We start from the raw sequence: 13,954 nt of genomic DNA on the forward strand, positions 1-13,954 counted from the left end.
ACTACTGCACCACCAGTGCTCCTTCCAGACCCCAAGTTATCTTCAGGGAATACAGACAAATGATGGCCAGTTATGCCCTTGAACTTAGACTGTTAATGTGGCATTGACAATGTTTGCAACCCCGACAGCATGTAGGTTTTGTTGATCACAAATTTATCGTGACCAGAGCCACAATGTTATGACGGTGTCAGAGATCAGGCCTGCAGTTGGCCCCTTCCCCATGTGGACCACATCCATTTGGCTGAAGGGCGACGTGCTAGGATGAGCAGCACTGTCTGCACGGTTCCACAGGCTCTGCTCATTGTTATGAAGCCTTGAACTTTCTTTTTTATAAATCTAAAATTATTAAAGACCTCCTTTAAGATACACTCATCACATTTTCTCCCCCCACAAAATCCGAACCAAATAAACCTACCCCCCACCAAACCAACAAACCAAGAGACAAACAAGCAAACACACACTCCTGGCATTGCTGTTGTGAGTACTGTTAACTCATACATGAAGGAGTCCTACGTGGCTAGAGCACGCTTCCTCCTCCTATATGGCTGGGAAATATGACATTCCGGTTAATCACCTACTTTGGTAAGTAAACGTTATGATAAATGCCTCATGTGGTAATACCAGGTGGTCTCATAAAATACACGATGAATAAAATATTGAGCAATATCTTATCATGAGTGATTCACAATACATTTCCTCATTAATTCATCACGTTTATTTTGTCTCCTCTGCATAAAGTTAATGTCGGAAAGATGAGGATTTTTTTGAGCCTTACAAGGGCCTTGAGAAGCAAGTAACATCAAGTGACATGTTTTTAGTTAACAGAATGTAGACATTCTAGTGTCTATTTATGCATCTTCTTCAAAGTCCTTAAACTTACCTTTACTTTTAAATTTTTTAATTTGAGCACCTTATGTAGAAAATTACCAAGATAGTTCACCTGATTTCCCCTTAGGCTTTTCCTCTTCCTAAGCTAATTCTAGGTAGACTTGTTAACGTGTTGTAAAAGAAAAAAAAAAAATTTTTTTTTTCTCACTTTGAAAGTGCCATTGGTTACTTCTCCCCAACGTAAAGCCAAGCCTCCACGACTCAAGCCGGAGAGGACAGGAAAGGCTGCTCACCATCTCTGTGATTTCAGCAATGTCCTCTCTGTGCTCCCAGCTGGGAAACATATTGGTGAACGTCAGGGGTTCTAGACCAGCGTGGATAAGGTACGACTTGGGGGGCGGCTTCTTGATGTTTTTTCCTGTATTTACACAGAATGCAAAGGTGAGTAGACCCCCTAAAAAATACCTGTTGCCGTAGAGTTGATTCTGACTCATAGCGACCCTATAGGACAGAGCAGAACTGCCCCCATACGGTTTCCAAGGAGCAGCTGGTGGATTCAAACTGCCGACCTTCTGGTTAGCAGCCGAACTGCTTAACCACCACGTGGGCCCAAAGACCTTGTCTTTTTCTGATTTCCCTTTAGATCTTTTTGTTATTGTTTGGAACTCTTGACTAGGTGCTTAAATTATGTATGAGTAATTTATAATAAAACATGGGTGATTTTTATATAAAATACTAATTTTAAACATATGACTATAATAAAAAGCCAGTTGTTGTCAAGCCAATTTCAACTCAGGCTACTCCACGTGTATGAACTGTGCTCCTCGCTGTTGCTTTGTTGATTCCAACTCATAGCCACCCGATAGGACAGAGTAAAACAGTCCCCTAGGGTTTTATAGGCTGTGATCTTTATGGGAACAGATCTTCTTTCCCCCTTGCAGAGTGGCTGGTGGGTTTCAACTGCTGACCTGTTGGTTAGCAGCCGAGTGCTTAACCATTACATCATCATGGTTTTCAATCGTTAATTTTTCAGAAGTAAATCACCAGGCCCTTCTTCCTAGGCGACTCTGGGTCAACTCAAACCTCCAGTCTTTTGGTTAGCAGCCAAGCATGATCGACTAGGGACAGGGACACTTAATCAACCTGACTCTATACTGTCTGAACCTAACAAAATGCTACTGGACCCCTGAGGGGGTCAGCCTTTTGGTGTGGCTTTTGGGTGCAATGTTTTCTCCTCCTGCATTCCCCTGTGGAAGCATCCCTCTGGTTTCCTAACTGCAGGATGAGTTCAATACAAATCAGACAGCGTAGGGATGGCATTTTATAAGTCCACTTTACCATAAACGTTCCGCGAAAGTTTAATGAAAGTTATTTATTACTAAAGAGCTTTTCAAGAAGAGAATCTATTGTACATACTCAGTGACGTTAAACTAATGAACGAAGCCTTCATAAAATTCAGATAAGAAACTAATGACTGGCATTTTAATTTTGGAGCCCTGGTGGCACAGTGGTTAAGAGCTCCAGTGAGCTAGGGCTGTTAGCTAAAAGGTTGGCAGTTTGAATCCACCAGCTGCTCCTTCGAAACCCTATGGGACAGGTCTACTCTGTCCTATAGGGTCACTATGAGTCAGAATTGACTCGTTAGCAGTGGGTATCTTCATTTTATCAAAAAGACTGCAAATTTCAAGTGGATGGTATAGTAAAAAGCTGGAAACTTATTACGGATTTTCCCTTTTAGAGAAGGGAAGAGATTCACGTGGGCTTTTCAACCAGCTTTGGGGAGTGTGTATTCCTCCAACAGTGTACCTGCATGAAGGTAACATGCCCTGGTGGAGGTCTACTTGTCTCCCAGCACGATTAATCCTGAGAGCAAAAGGGTTTTAATCAGTTCAGGGCAAGCTGTGATACAGCCTTTAACCTTGAGGGTAACGAGTGAGATGGCCTCACAATATAAAAGAGAAAAACCAATTCTCATTCATGCTGGCAGCCAAGAATCCACTAATCTCAAAATTAATAAGCCTCAAAAAGTTAAAGGGAAAACATTTGTTTCCTCACTGTCTGCCAGCATTATTAATGCTGGCTGACGCTCTCAGGAAGGGAAGCGGCCTAGGAAAGGAATGGTCTGGGATTCGGACCAAGTCTGCAGGAAACCATCCTGGAGCTTTAGCCTCTGGATGGAAGCCTGGCAGGCACAGTATGCTTGGGGTTTGCCTGGAGGGGTCCTGGCTTGCTGCTTGCCCTCCAGCCTACTTCCTGCTGCTGAGTCCATGCCGGGTACTGGGTCCTGGCTCTCCACTCACCCCAGCCCATTTCTGGTCCACATAGGGTGCCACCTTGCCTGGCTGCTGCATCCACGCAGGGTCCTGGCTCTCCAGTTTGCCCCCAGCCCACTTCTTGCTGCTACATCCATGCAGGGTCTGGCTCTCAGCTTGCTCCCAGCCCGCTTCCAGTCCATTTGGGGTCCTAGCATGTCCCCAACCCACTTCTGGCCCATTTGGGGTCCTAGAATGTACCCAGCCACCTTCTGGTTCATTTGGGGTCCTAGCATGCTCCTAGCCCACTTCCCATTCATCTGGGGTCCCAGCATGCCCCCAGACCACTTCCCGTTCATCTGGGATCCCAGCATGCCCCAGCCCACTTCTGGCCCACTGTGTCCCAGCATGCCCCCGGCCCACTTCTGGTCCACTCTGTGTCCCAGCATGCCCCCGGCCCACTTCCGGTCCACTCTGTGTCCCAGCATGCCCCTGGCCCACTTCTGGGCCCGTCTGTGTTGTAGCATGCCCCTGGCCCACTTTTGGGCCCCTCTGTGTTGTAGCATGCCCCTGGGCCACTTCCAGTCCACCTGCTGGCTCAGCAGCTCCACCCTTACAGAAGGGCCTCACCTTTGCAGTACTGGAGCACCGTCTCCATGGCGCTTTTCCGGTCTGAGGCCCAGCGAATGCGGGCGGATCCGGTGATCTTATTCTCAATGGGCCACCAGCCTTGCCAGAGGTACACCTCGTGATGATTGTCCACAAGGAACAGTGCTGAGGGGGTGAAGTCAGAACCAGACGGTCAGCAGCTCCTACATGGCAGGTGCAGGCACCCCCTACTCTATTCCTTCCTTCTGACCAAGGCGGCAGGACGGGAAATCCCTTTGGTAGTTAAATTCAAAGGCAAATGGGCAAATTGAAGGCCCTCATGACAACTAGGCCTTTTGAAAGTTAAGCCAGAAAGAGCTTGTAGGTAGAGAAAGGCTTTTCTTTTATTACTAAAGAGCGTTTCAGGAAGAGAATGTATTGTGTCATACTCAGTGATATGAAAATAATCAATGAAACCGTAAAAATTCAGATAAGAAATTAATTACTTGCATCTTCATTGTATTTAAAATAATGCAAATTTCAGGTGCACGATATAGTAAAAAGCTATGAATTTCCTATGTTTTATGGATTGAATTGTGTCCCCCCCAAAGCTGTGATGAAGTCCTAATCCTCGTACCTATAAATATGTATTTCCTGTTTGGAAACAGGGGGTTTCTTTGGTTATGTTAATGAGGACATTGGGATCTAAACATAATCCCTTCTGAGTGGTGTCTTCTAGAAAGAGCAGAATAGACAGACACATGCACAGAGGGAAGAGACCCTGTGAGGAGCCATCTACAAGCCACGGGATCCCAAGGAACTCCTGGGGCTACCGACTGGGAAGGACCCCCTCTAGAGCCAAGGCCCAGATCTGAGACAATTCCAGTTCTTCAGAGCCACCCATTTGTGGTGTTACGTTATGGTAGCCCTAGCAAACTAAGACACTATGGATCTTACTTTTTAGAGATACTTCTAAAAATAGTGAATAAGTGATAAAAAGATTTACACTGGCTTTTTGGCCAGTTTTAGGAGATTTCAGCCTCTCTGACGGTGTGGCAGCAATGATGTGGGCCTCTTTCTTCCCCTTTCCACACCTCTCCTGCAGTTTCTTTTTCCTTTGCCCCAGCTCACCCACAGGCCTGCCCGACCCTTCTGGAGATGGCTAGGGCTGTGACTCGAGTGGAACGAGGTAACACGTGTGCTTGTTGGCATAAGGAGTTGTTAGCATGGTTTACCCCCGAAGAGCGTATTAAAACTGGAGAGTGCACCATGCTGGACCTATAGGTCATGCTTGGTCACGACCCTTGTTATGGGTGCTGAGCAGATGATTCAAGTCCACGATTCTTTCTAGACAGAAATGGGCTGTTCTGCCTTGTCATCCTCATTTTTTCTCTTTAAACCATCAGCCCGACTGTTTTTCCATGAGTCCTTTCTTAGCATACCTTTCAAGAGTCTGTGAAAATGACATGCTTTCAAAGCCCAGTGACAACTAACAATCCACCCTGAGCCACTGGGTGATGAGGGGTGGTAGCCTTCTCTCTTTTTAAGGTACTTGCAAATATTCCCCTCAGTACAAGATCTGTACTAGGCAAGCTTTGAAGCTGGGGACCTGGGCTGTTGGCATAAGGGGAAGTTTCTGGCTACAGCTCCAGGTTCCTGTGATATAAAAGTGAACAAACCACGAGAGCAGGACAGATAGTCTCACACTTGTTGGGGGGGCGGGGGAGGGGGGAGAAGGTCTGTATAGCCCAGCTTCTTATGACAGTCCCAACCAGAATCAGAACACAGAGATTTCTGTCTTGAGAAAATGGTCTGGTGGAACCAGTTCTAATCTTGCAATCAGAAGACATGGGCTGGAGTCTTGGCTCTGCTGTATTGCCTTGGTATGGCGGACATTGTTCTTTGGCTAACTCAGCAGATATTCTCAACTCCCTTCTCCTTTGCCACTTCCATTAGAGGTTGGAAAAGCTAACTGCTTGCTTTCCCAGGCTCCTTTGCAGCCTGGGTGGCCATGTGACAGAGTTCTAGCCATTGAGGTGTAAGCAGATATTGGCTAGGGGGTTCTGGGGAAGATTTTTCTCTATCTGATAAAAGGGAGAGACATGGCTATCATATGCCTTGCCCCCTTCCCCTTCTTTCTGTCTGGAACGTAAATATGATGGCTGAAGCAGTGGCAGTCAACTGGGACCATGAAGTAACAAGACTGAGGGAAAGGCTGGGAGAATAAAACAGATGCCAGGTCTGACATTGTTATGCTCAACCTAGTCTTACTTAACTGAGAAACTGGGGCAAGGTAAGTAACTGAGCCTCAGTTTCTTCTACTGTAATATGTGGATGATATCACCTTCCTTTTGGTATAGGTATAAGGATTACATGAGACAATATAAGAAAGTAGTTTGGCAGAGTACCTGACACATAGGAAATGCTTATTAAGTGCTAAAGTAAAATAAAAAGGCTTCCTGGAAGGTGTACCTTCCATTCAGCACAAGTCACCCCTCCCACAGGCCTCACCTGGCTGTGGCGCGCTGTACAGATCTTCTTGTAGGAAGGGCATAGAATTGACCACAGAGGGGTCTCGGGCAGGATACATGAATTCTGTGGCTAAGAAATCTCCAGAAGAACTGCTGAGGATGAATAGGCGGGGCGTGAAGTTAAAATTTCCAGGATCTTTAAAAGAAAAGAGAACAAAGTGAAAGACAAAATCTACATCAAAGTAAATTCCAGATGATTGAAGAACTAACGTAAAATATAAAACAGACAAAGAATTAGGAAAATCAGTAAGAGTTATCTGAGCTTGGAAGTGGAGAAGTCCTTTTTAATCATAGTAGTAAAAGAAATACTCAAAAGGGAAGAGACTTATTCTTTGACTACATAAAAATTAAATGAGTTAATATATATAAGGTACTCTAACAACACCTTAGCTTTTCTTATGTTAATCTGTATTTTAAGATAGGAAAGGCCATATGTACACACTCAAGTTCACTTTAGTGAACTGGAACATCTACTCTGTCTAAAGGAAACCCTGGTGGCATAGTGGTTAAGAGGTATGGCTGCTAACCAAAAGATCACCAGTTCAAATCCACCAGGTGCTCCTTGGAAACTCTATGGGGCAGTTCTACTCTGTCTTATAGGGTCGCTATGAGTCAGAATCAATTCCATAGCAATGGGTTTTTATTTACTCTGTCTAACAGTGGTCATCATCTTTTCAAATCAGGTTGATGACTATAAAGGGCTCTGGAAATGGGACCAAAGGTCTGCTTCCCTCCCCTGCTTCCTATCCCAACATCCAAGGATGGCTACTTCTCCTGTGGTTGCTATTAAGACAAAAACATAATTGACATCTCAGGCAGGCTGAGTCTCTATGACCTTGGCAGGCAGTACCTTTCCCCTAAGCTTTGTGAAGGAGCCCTGAAGGCACAATGGTTAAGTGCTTGGCTGCTAACTGAAAGGTTGGCAATTCGAACCCACCCAGAGGCTCTGCAGGAGAAAGACCTAGAGATCCCCTTCTGTAAAGATTACAGCGAAGAAAACACTATGGGGCGTTCTACTCTCTCGCATGGGGTTGCTATGAGTCAGTTGACTCAATGGCACCTAACAACAACATTGAGGCTTTGTGAGTGCAGTCACCAAGGGGGAACCTGTCACCTTCGTGCCCACATTAAACTAACCCCTTGGGAGAGAAAACTGGACAAGATACTGATCAAACCAAGTTCCAGATAAATTGAAGAATTACTATAAAGCATGAAATAAAAAATCTGAAGAAAAACAGTATTTACTTATGTTGGGAGTGGGGAAGGCCTTGATTGACTTATAATACTGTTGTGTGCCATTGTGTTGACTCCGACTCATACTGACCCTAGAGTGTAGAACTGTCCCACGGGGTTTCCAAGGAACAGCTGGTGGATTCAAACTGCCGACCTTTCGGTTAGCAGCCTAGCTCTTAACTACCGTGCCACCAGGGCTCCAAATATAATATTAACAAGAGAAATAAATAAATAAAAGCAGAGTGCAGGAGGGCAGCCAGTGCTCCCCTACACAGGCATGTGTCCTCCAGGGACTGCTCTACTCCCCATCCACCCAGGTGTCATCTGCATTTCCCACCTCTAGCTGACAAAGGAGACTGTCACGGGGCCAGTTCACAGCACTGAGTGTAAAGCTGGGCATGTAGCAGATGTTCAATCAAGAACAAAGGCCCTCTCCCCAAGGCTAACTTCCCCTGGTGCCCTTCATCCCTACCCTCATTGACTTGCTTCCTCTAATCATCCCATCACTACAGTTCAATTCCTCTTTTCAACCACAGCCTTCTGATCCATCCAAAATAGTACAAACATAAAAAACCAAAAAAAAAAAAAAAAACCCAAACCCATTGTCACTGAGTTGATTCTGACTCATAGCGACCCTAGAAGACAGAGTAGAACTGCCCCATAGGGTTTCCAAGGAGTGCCTGGTGGATTTGAACTGCTGACCTTTTGGTTAGCAACTGAAGCTCTTAACCACTGCACCACCAGGGTTTCCAGTACAAACATAGGTAACATAAAAATGTATGGCGCTTAAAAGTCCTCCTCTTCACCTGATGCCACTCCAGTGACTGTATTTTCCTTCCTTTATTACTCAACTTCTTAAGTGAGTTGGTGACAGTCCCTCCTTCCTACCTCTTCACCAGCCTCTCCAACCTCTTACATTCTAACTTCACACTCATTCATTGTGTCCTGTACATAAAGACTAACATGCTCAATAAATACTTACTGGATAAATCAGCGAGTGGGCTTAAAAAAACATGATTAAAGGATACGGAGTATTACCTTGTAGCATGCAGTCGTAGGCTTTTCTGTCTCTCCTTCCTAAAGCGTCCCAGAATCCCAGCGGCTCCGACCCCTCCTCACACTCGTGTATTGTCACTTTGCTGCTGCTGTGCAGTCCTGCCTCCAGGGGGCACCTGTAGGAGAAACTCAGGTCGTTTTCTATAAGTCTGGCAACTGTCATAGTACAAAATTCTTCAAGACTCAATCTACGCATCAGTTCACCATCTGTCTTCTACTCTCTAAAAAAAGCAACTCTTACTAATGGAGGAAAAAATGCTGTGCAGTTTATGAGAGTGTGTGTAGGGTGGGGGCGGGGTGTGATAACTGGATTTGCCCTTAGGGAGGAATCTACAGTTATATAGAATATGTAATGAAAATAATATACATTTTCACATATACTGGTCCATATCTAATGCTTCTTGTCCTCTCCTGCTAGGGGTAAGCTCCAAAAGGTCAGACTTGGACTTGCTCACTGGCATCTCTAGTGCTTAACTCTGCTTGGCACAAAGTAGGTGCCTGAAAAACATTTGGTGAATGAATAAGCGAATGGTTTCTTGCTTGTTTTGTTTTTTCTCCGGGCTTCATGTGAAAAATCCCTGGCACCTCTGGAAGCCTCGCTGAGCTTCATCTACCATTTCCCCCCAGCGACAAGTTGTCTCTCTCACTCTCCCCCTCAAAGAATGTTTGAAAATGAAACATCTTGCTCAAATCTGCCTGCCTGGCGGAAGACCAGCTGTCTCCCTTCTCCTCTCAGTCCTGGCCATACAGTGCTGGGCTTACAGTTGTCAGAGTGCCGTGTGCCCAGATACTCCCAGAGAACAGCCTTTACCAAATCGTATATTGATAGTGTGCTGTGCTTCTAGAAGACTTCATTTTTACTGTGAGGATGTCACCGAGGTCCTTCCAGGTCTTGGTATGAGAATATGCTGAGCATCTCCCGAACAACAGTTGACGGTGGGATTTCTTAAACATTTTATTTCCCATTCTACATGGATGTACAGAGCCACATTCGCAGCTCACGTCTAGAGAGGTAGTGAGAACATTAGTGGACATCTGGAGTACTATACTTACCCTTGGCTTTATCTCCAAATTTTAGTTTTACTTCTTTCCTGATTCCTCACTTAATGCCACATCACACTGACCTTTTATCTTTCTAGGTAGGCAGCTGTGGGTGCCTGCTGGAGAGAGGAGCCACCTGCCTGGAGTCCCCAACAGCTGGGGTGCTGTGTGGGAGAGCTGCCCAGAGATTACAGTAACTCACTGTCAGGTGGCCGCCTTCAGAACAGAGAGATACAGCTGTTCTCTAGAAGAGGTACGTCTTACAGTTTGACCCAGTCGGTGGTTTCATAAATCCTTCTTTAACTAAATGCTTCTTAACATTCCACTGTTCTGACAAAACTATAACTCTGAATCCCTAAAAGATACATGGAGTTTGCTCTCTTTAAATGTTAAAGGATCCCAGGCTTACAGCTGACAAGTGGAGCCATGCTTATAAAGAAAGAAGATGAGGTACTTGCTGGAGTCATTCCCCTCACCCTCCATGCACCTCTTAGGTTTTCTCTTTCGGCAGGCAGATCCTCAAAAAGTGGGGGACACCCTCAAATTTGAAGGCTTTGGCTGATATGAATGTTGTATCTCTTAAGAATGTCAGAGGTCTCTGACGACATTTGCTGTAAGCTTCCACTGGGAACTTGGAAATCCTTTCGGCCTTAACCTGCTTGTGTTTTGCAAAGCTAAACGTTCAATCTTCAAACATCATTCTTTCGGGGGGAGAGTGGAGGAGATACCAGTCACCAGGGAGGATGATAAAAGAAGCTCAGTGAGGCCTCCTGAAATTTGTTCACCATGTGCCCCGCAGGGAAGGCCCTGTGGCAGGTGAGTCTGCTACAGATACACAATACTCACTGTTCCTTTATTTTATTTGCTGCAGTTCTTCCAACCTCCTTTGTGTGGGCTTGTGCTTTGCATCCGTGCCACAGGTAAATGAGGGCTTTATTTACATTGAGAACAACCATGGACGTCCTGGACCTCAGGCTACTACAATGACATGCAACTTCCAGCAAATTTCCTTCGATGGGGACTTCTCCTCGCACGCAGTACAGCCTCCACTCACCTGCAGGGGGCACCAGTGGTACGGAGTTAGGGTGTCCATTTTTTTTGACAGGCAAGGCTGCCATTCTAGACCACTGCCACCCACCACCAACACACACTGCACTCCACGATGCAAAGGGACTGGTGGAACGGAACCCAGAGCCTGGTGGAATGGAACGCAGAGCCCTGACAGAGGCTGTGCCGTGCACAAAGTTGTGCTGAGCGTCAACGGCAGCCAGCCTAACTGCCGTTCCAGAAGGCAAATCCTTTCGGAGTTAGAAGCAGGTTGCCAAAAGCTGGCAGTGCAGAAAAACTGTTTTTATGAAATGTATAAAATACCTTGTTAAATGATATAACAGGCATTTGTTTTAAAGGCTTTAAAGGTAACATTTTTTAGTTAGATGCTGGCCGACAACAATCCTATGATTTATAATAGAAGATCGCTCATTTTTTTTTTCTTCTAAAAAGAATGGGCAGAGCAACTGTGAGGAATCAGTCAAACATGAAGTAATTTTCCAGCCTCATTCGTGCAAAATTAGATCCTGAAGTAAACTCCACGGGGGTTATTCAGTCCTCATAAAGCTGATTTATAAGGCAAACGTTGGGTGGCTTTCAGTGGAAAAGCCACAGCTATATGAAGAGAGACTTATTTTCAATCTCTTGCCTATAAAAATACCTTCCAGGAGAAAAAGAAAAAAACTTAATTCCAACAGTAAAATTGATTTACTTTGCACATTTTCTTCTTCTTCTTCCCGTCTCCCTGAGTGCACCACCATTCCTCCCTGGAAACACTGCAGAAAACAGGGGGGCTCCTTTCCCTGAAGAACCTGGACCTGGAAATTTAAACACAGTGAAAAAAATAACACTGGTTTTTCAAAATCATAAAAATAATCCATGCCAATTATAGAAAGTTTGAAAGCTATCAAGAAGTACAAACAAATGCCTGTGGTAATCCAATTCATGAAAAGATAACCATAGGGTAACTCTAGCCTTCCTTTCAAAGTACTTCTCAGGTATATATTTTTTCTAAACAAAAATAAGATTTGTTGTTTTATGTTGCTTTATACCCTGGTTTTCTTCATTTATGTTTTCCTATGTCACAGAATATTCTTTTAAAGCACTGATTTTGATATTTTAATGGTATTCCATGGTATGGATATACCATAGTTGATTTAAACAGATTTTTAACAAAGTAGACTTCTCAGCAATGAGAATGGCTATTCACTGACTTGGCAATTATGGGGGGGAAAATATATTTTTTTGCAATCATTCCAATAATCTACTTATAGAGTGATGTGCCTTTCAAACACAGCCTCTTCTTTGCCTGTTAAAGCACTTTCTTCGGATCAAGCGTTAGCTGTGCCATAAATAACGTTAGGGTTGACTCGACTCACTCTCACTTTGGCAAGACATTGTTTATTGAGTCTGGCAGGCTGGGAGCTCTAAAAGGTAGGAAGTGTTTCTCTCCATGCGTTAACTTGTCAACCTCAGGCCCTGTTTTGCATAATCAAGTGGCGTTTTGTGTCAGCATTTTATATGTCTAAAATGATTTTCCATCTGTTGGATTGATTAAAAAGTTAAGTGTTCAACCTGCAGCAATTAAAAGGCTCAAAACTCAAAGGATGACATTGAAGCCATGATTAAACCATAGTCACATGGTGCTCCGAAGAGATAACATGGCTTTTACCAGAAGAAAAAGAGAAAAAAGGCAGTTGAAACCATCCACAATTAGAAATAAGTTAAAATGTAACTGTTGCTAAAAAACTCTTTTAAAACTATAGTCAATAGCAAAAAATACGCATTTAATTACAGGTAGACCTGGTCTGGTTCTATTCTGATGACCGTCTTAAGTCAGTTCTGACGTAAATGGGATACCTATCCTCCTCTTTTTTTAGTTTTCATAGCCTGCTATACGGCAGTGTTTTGAATGGTAAGTCATAACGCTGGACATCTGCACATGGACATCTGAGAATGATAACATCAGCAAAGTACATGCTGCAACGCTGTACGCAGTACACACACACACACACCAACATGTGATTGTGAAATGTGGTTTGTCATAACTGAATGCATCGCAAGTCGGGGGCTACCTGCATTTTTTAGGGAAAGATGATTGGGTCTTGGTCCTCTTCTTGGAACTCAGGAAGGCTTCCTGACCATTCATTTATTTCTGGAGAAAATTCCTCTGCTCTCTTCCTTCGTTCATCCAAGACAGTAAAGATCTTTGCCTATGGTGTCACGTTTTCCAAAACCCCAGAGTCAGTAGTTAATTACTGGCATCAAAGGGTGGGACCATAGGCATAGAAATGTTTACAATGTAAACAAAGAAATGTTTACAAAACACTAGATTTGGGCAGTAGTGCCTCCCAGGCATTATGCAGGCACTGGGGTTGTAATGGTAGATAAGACCAAGACACACAGGTCCCTTTCATGCTTGTGGGGGGAAGATAGATAACAAATAAGTAAATGAAATAATTATATAGCTTTAGATAGTGGTAAGTTACATGAAAACAAAACAAAGCATTTTAAAGTGACGGAATGACAGGCAGATGGGGAGAGATTTGAATGTAAGAGAGAGACCAGACGGCCTTTGAACAGAAACCTCCACCATATTAAGTTGAGAGTTATTTGTGGATCCAGACTGGGAAAGGAAAATAGGAAGTGCAAAGGCCCTGAGGTGGGAGGAAAGAAGTGCATCTGAGCAACAGTAAGAGGCTGGCAAGGCTGGAGTGGCATGGGAGGGGACTGGAGAGGTGTGCACGACGGCCCACAAAGGTCTTGGCAGAACAATGGAAGACTGTTGAGATTGTATCCAAGTGTGACAATGAGCAAAGGAGTAACTTGATCTGATTTATGTTCTAGAGAAATCACCTGGGCTGCTGTCAGGAATAGAGACAATAAAAATACTCAATTTTTACATTAATCTTGGATATTTCCTTAGAATTGACTTGTGGAAGTGGCATAGCTAATCAAAGTTCATAAGCATTTTAAGGTCCTTGAGCCAAAATTGCTTCTTAGAATGGCTGTACCAAGTTACACTTCCCAACAGACAGATGCACGCATACAAGGGTACCCATCCTACTGTATGCTTGCCAATGCCAGATCTATTTTAATAACTCTACCGGTTTTAGAAGTGGAAAATTGCATCTCCTGGTTTCACTGAAAAATTTTCAATTATTAGTTAGGTGGGAACTTTTTAAAAATACTCATTGTCGCTCGTTCCTGTTTTGTACATTTACTATTTACAGATACAAGGTTTAAAATCATATTACAACCAGTGGGCCTTCCTGGTTGAGCTGCGGAGAGAGAAGATCTGAGGCACAGAGAAGCCGGACTAGGATAACGTTGTCTTTGTTCATTAGAATCAGGTTGTCAGGGACCAGGCCAGGCATC

The 13,954-nt window shown here is 44.2% G+C and overlaps 1 protein-coding gene across 7 annotated transcripts in view; it reads right to left on the bottom strand.

Moving 5' to 3' along the window:
* Positions 1 to 13,954, bottom strand: part of SVIL (supervillin) — a 199,435-nt gene that overhangs the window by 2,991 nt on the left and 182,490 nt on the right. For all 7 annotated transcript variants that reach the window (XM_049881717.1, XM_049881720.1, XM_049881714.1 and 4 more), the window contains 6 exons: positions 11,289 to 11,394; positions 10,376 to 10,583; positions 8,471 to 8,604; positions 6,180 to 6,335; positions 3,711 to 3,854; positions 1,122 to 1,246 (listed from right to left, as the gene is read on the bottom strand). In XM_049881717.1, coding sequence (XP_049737674.1) covers positions 1,122 to 1,246; positions 3,711 to 3,854; positions 6,180 to 6,335; positions 8,471 to 8,604; positions 10,376 to 10,583; positions 11,289 to 11,394 — 873 coding nt within the window. The remainder of the gene's footprint in view (positions 1 to 1,121; positions 1,247 to 3,710; positions 3,855 to 6,179; positions 6,336 to 8,470; positions 8,605 to 10,375; positions 10,584 to 11,288; positions 11,395 to 13,954) is intronic.

This window comes from Elephas maximus, chromosome 4 (assembly GCF_024166365.1).
Source record: "Elephas maximus indicus isolate mEleMax1 chromosome 4, mEleMax1 primary haplotype, whole genome shotgun sequence".
Classification (NCBI taxonomy): domain Eukaryota; kingdom Metazoa; phylum Chordata; class Mammalia; order Proboscidea; family Elephantidae; genus Elephas; species Elephas maximus.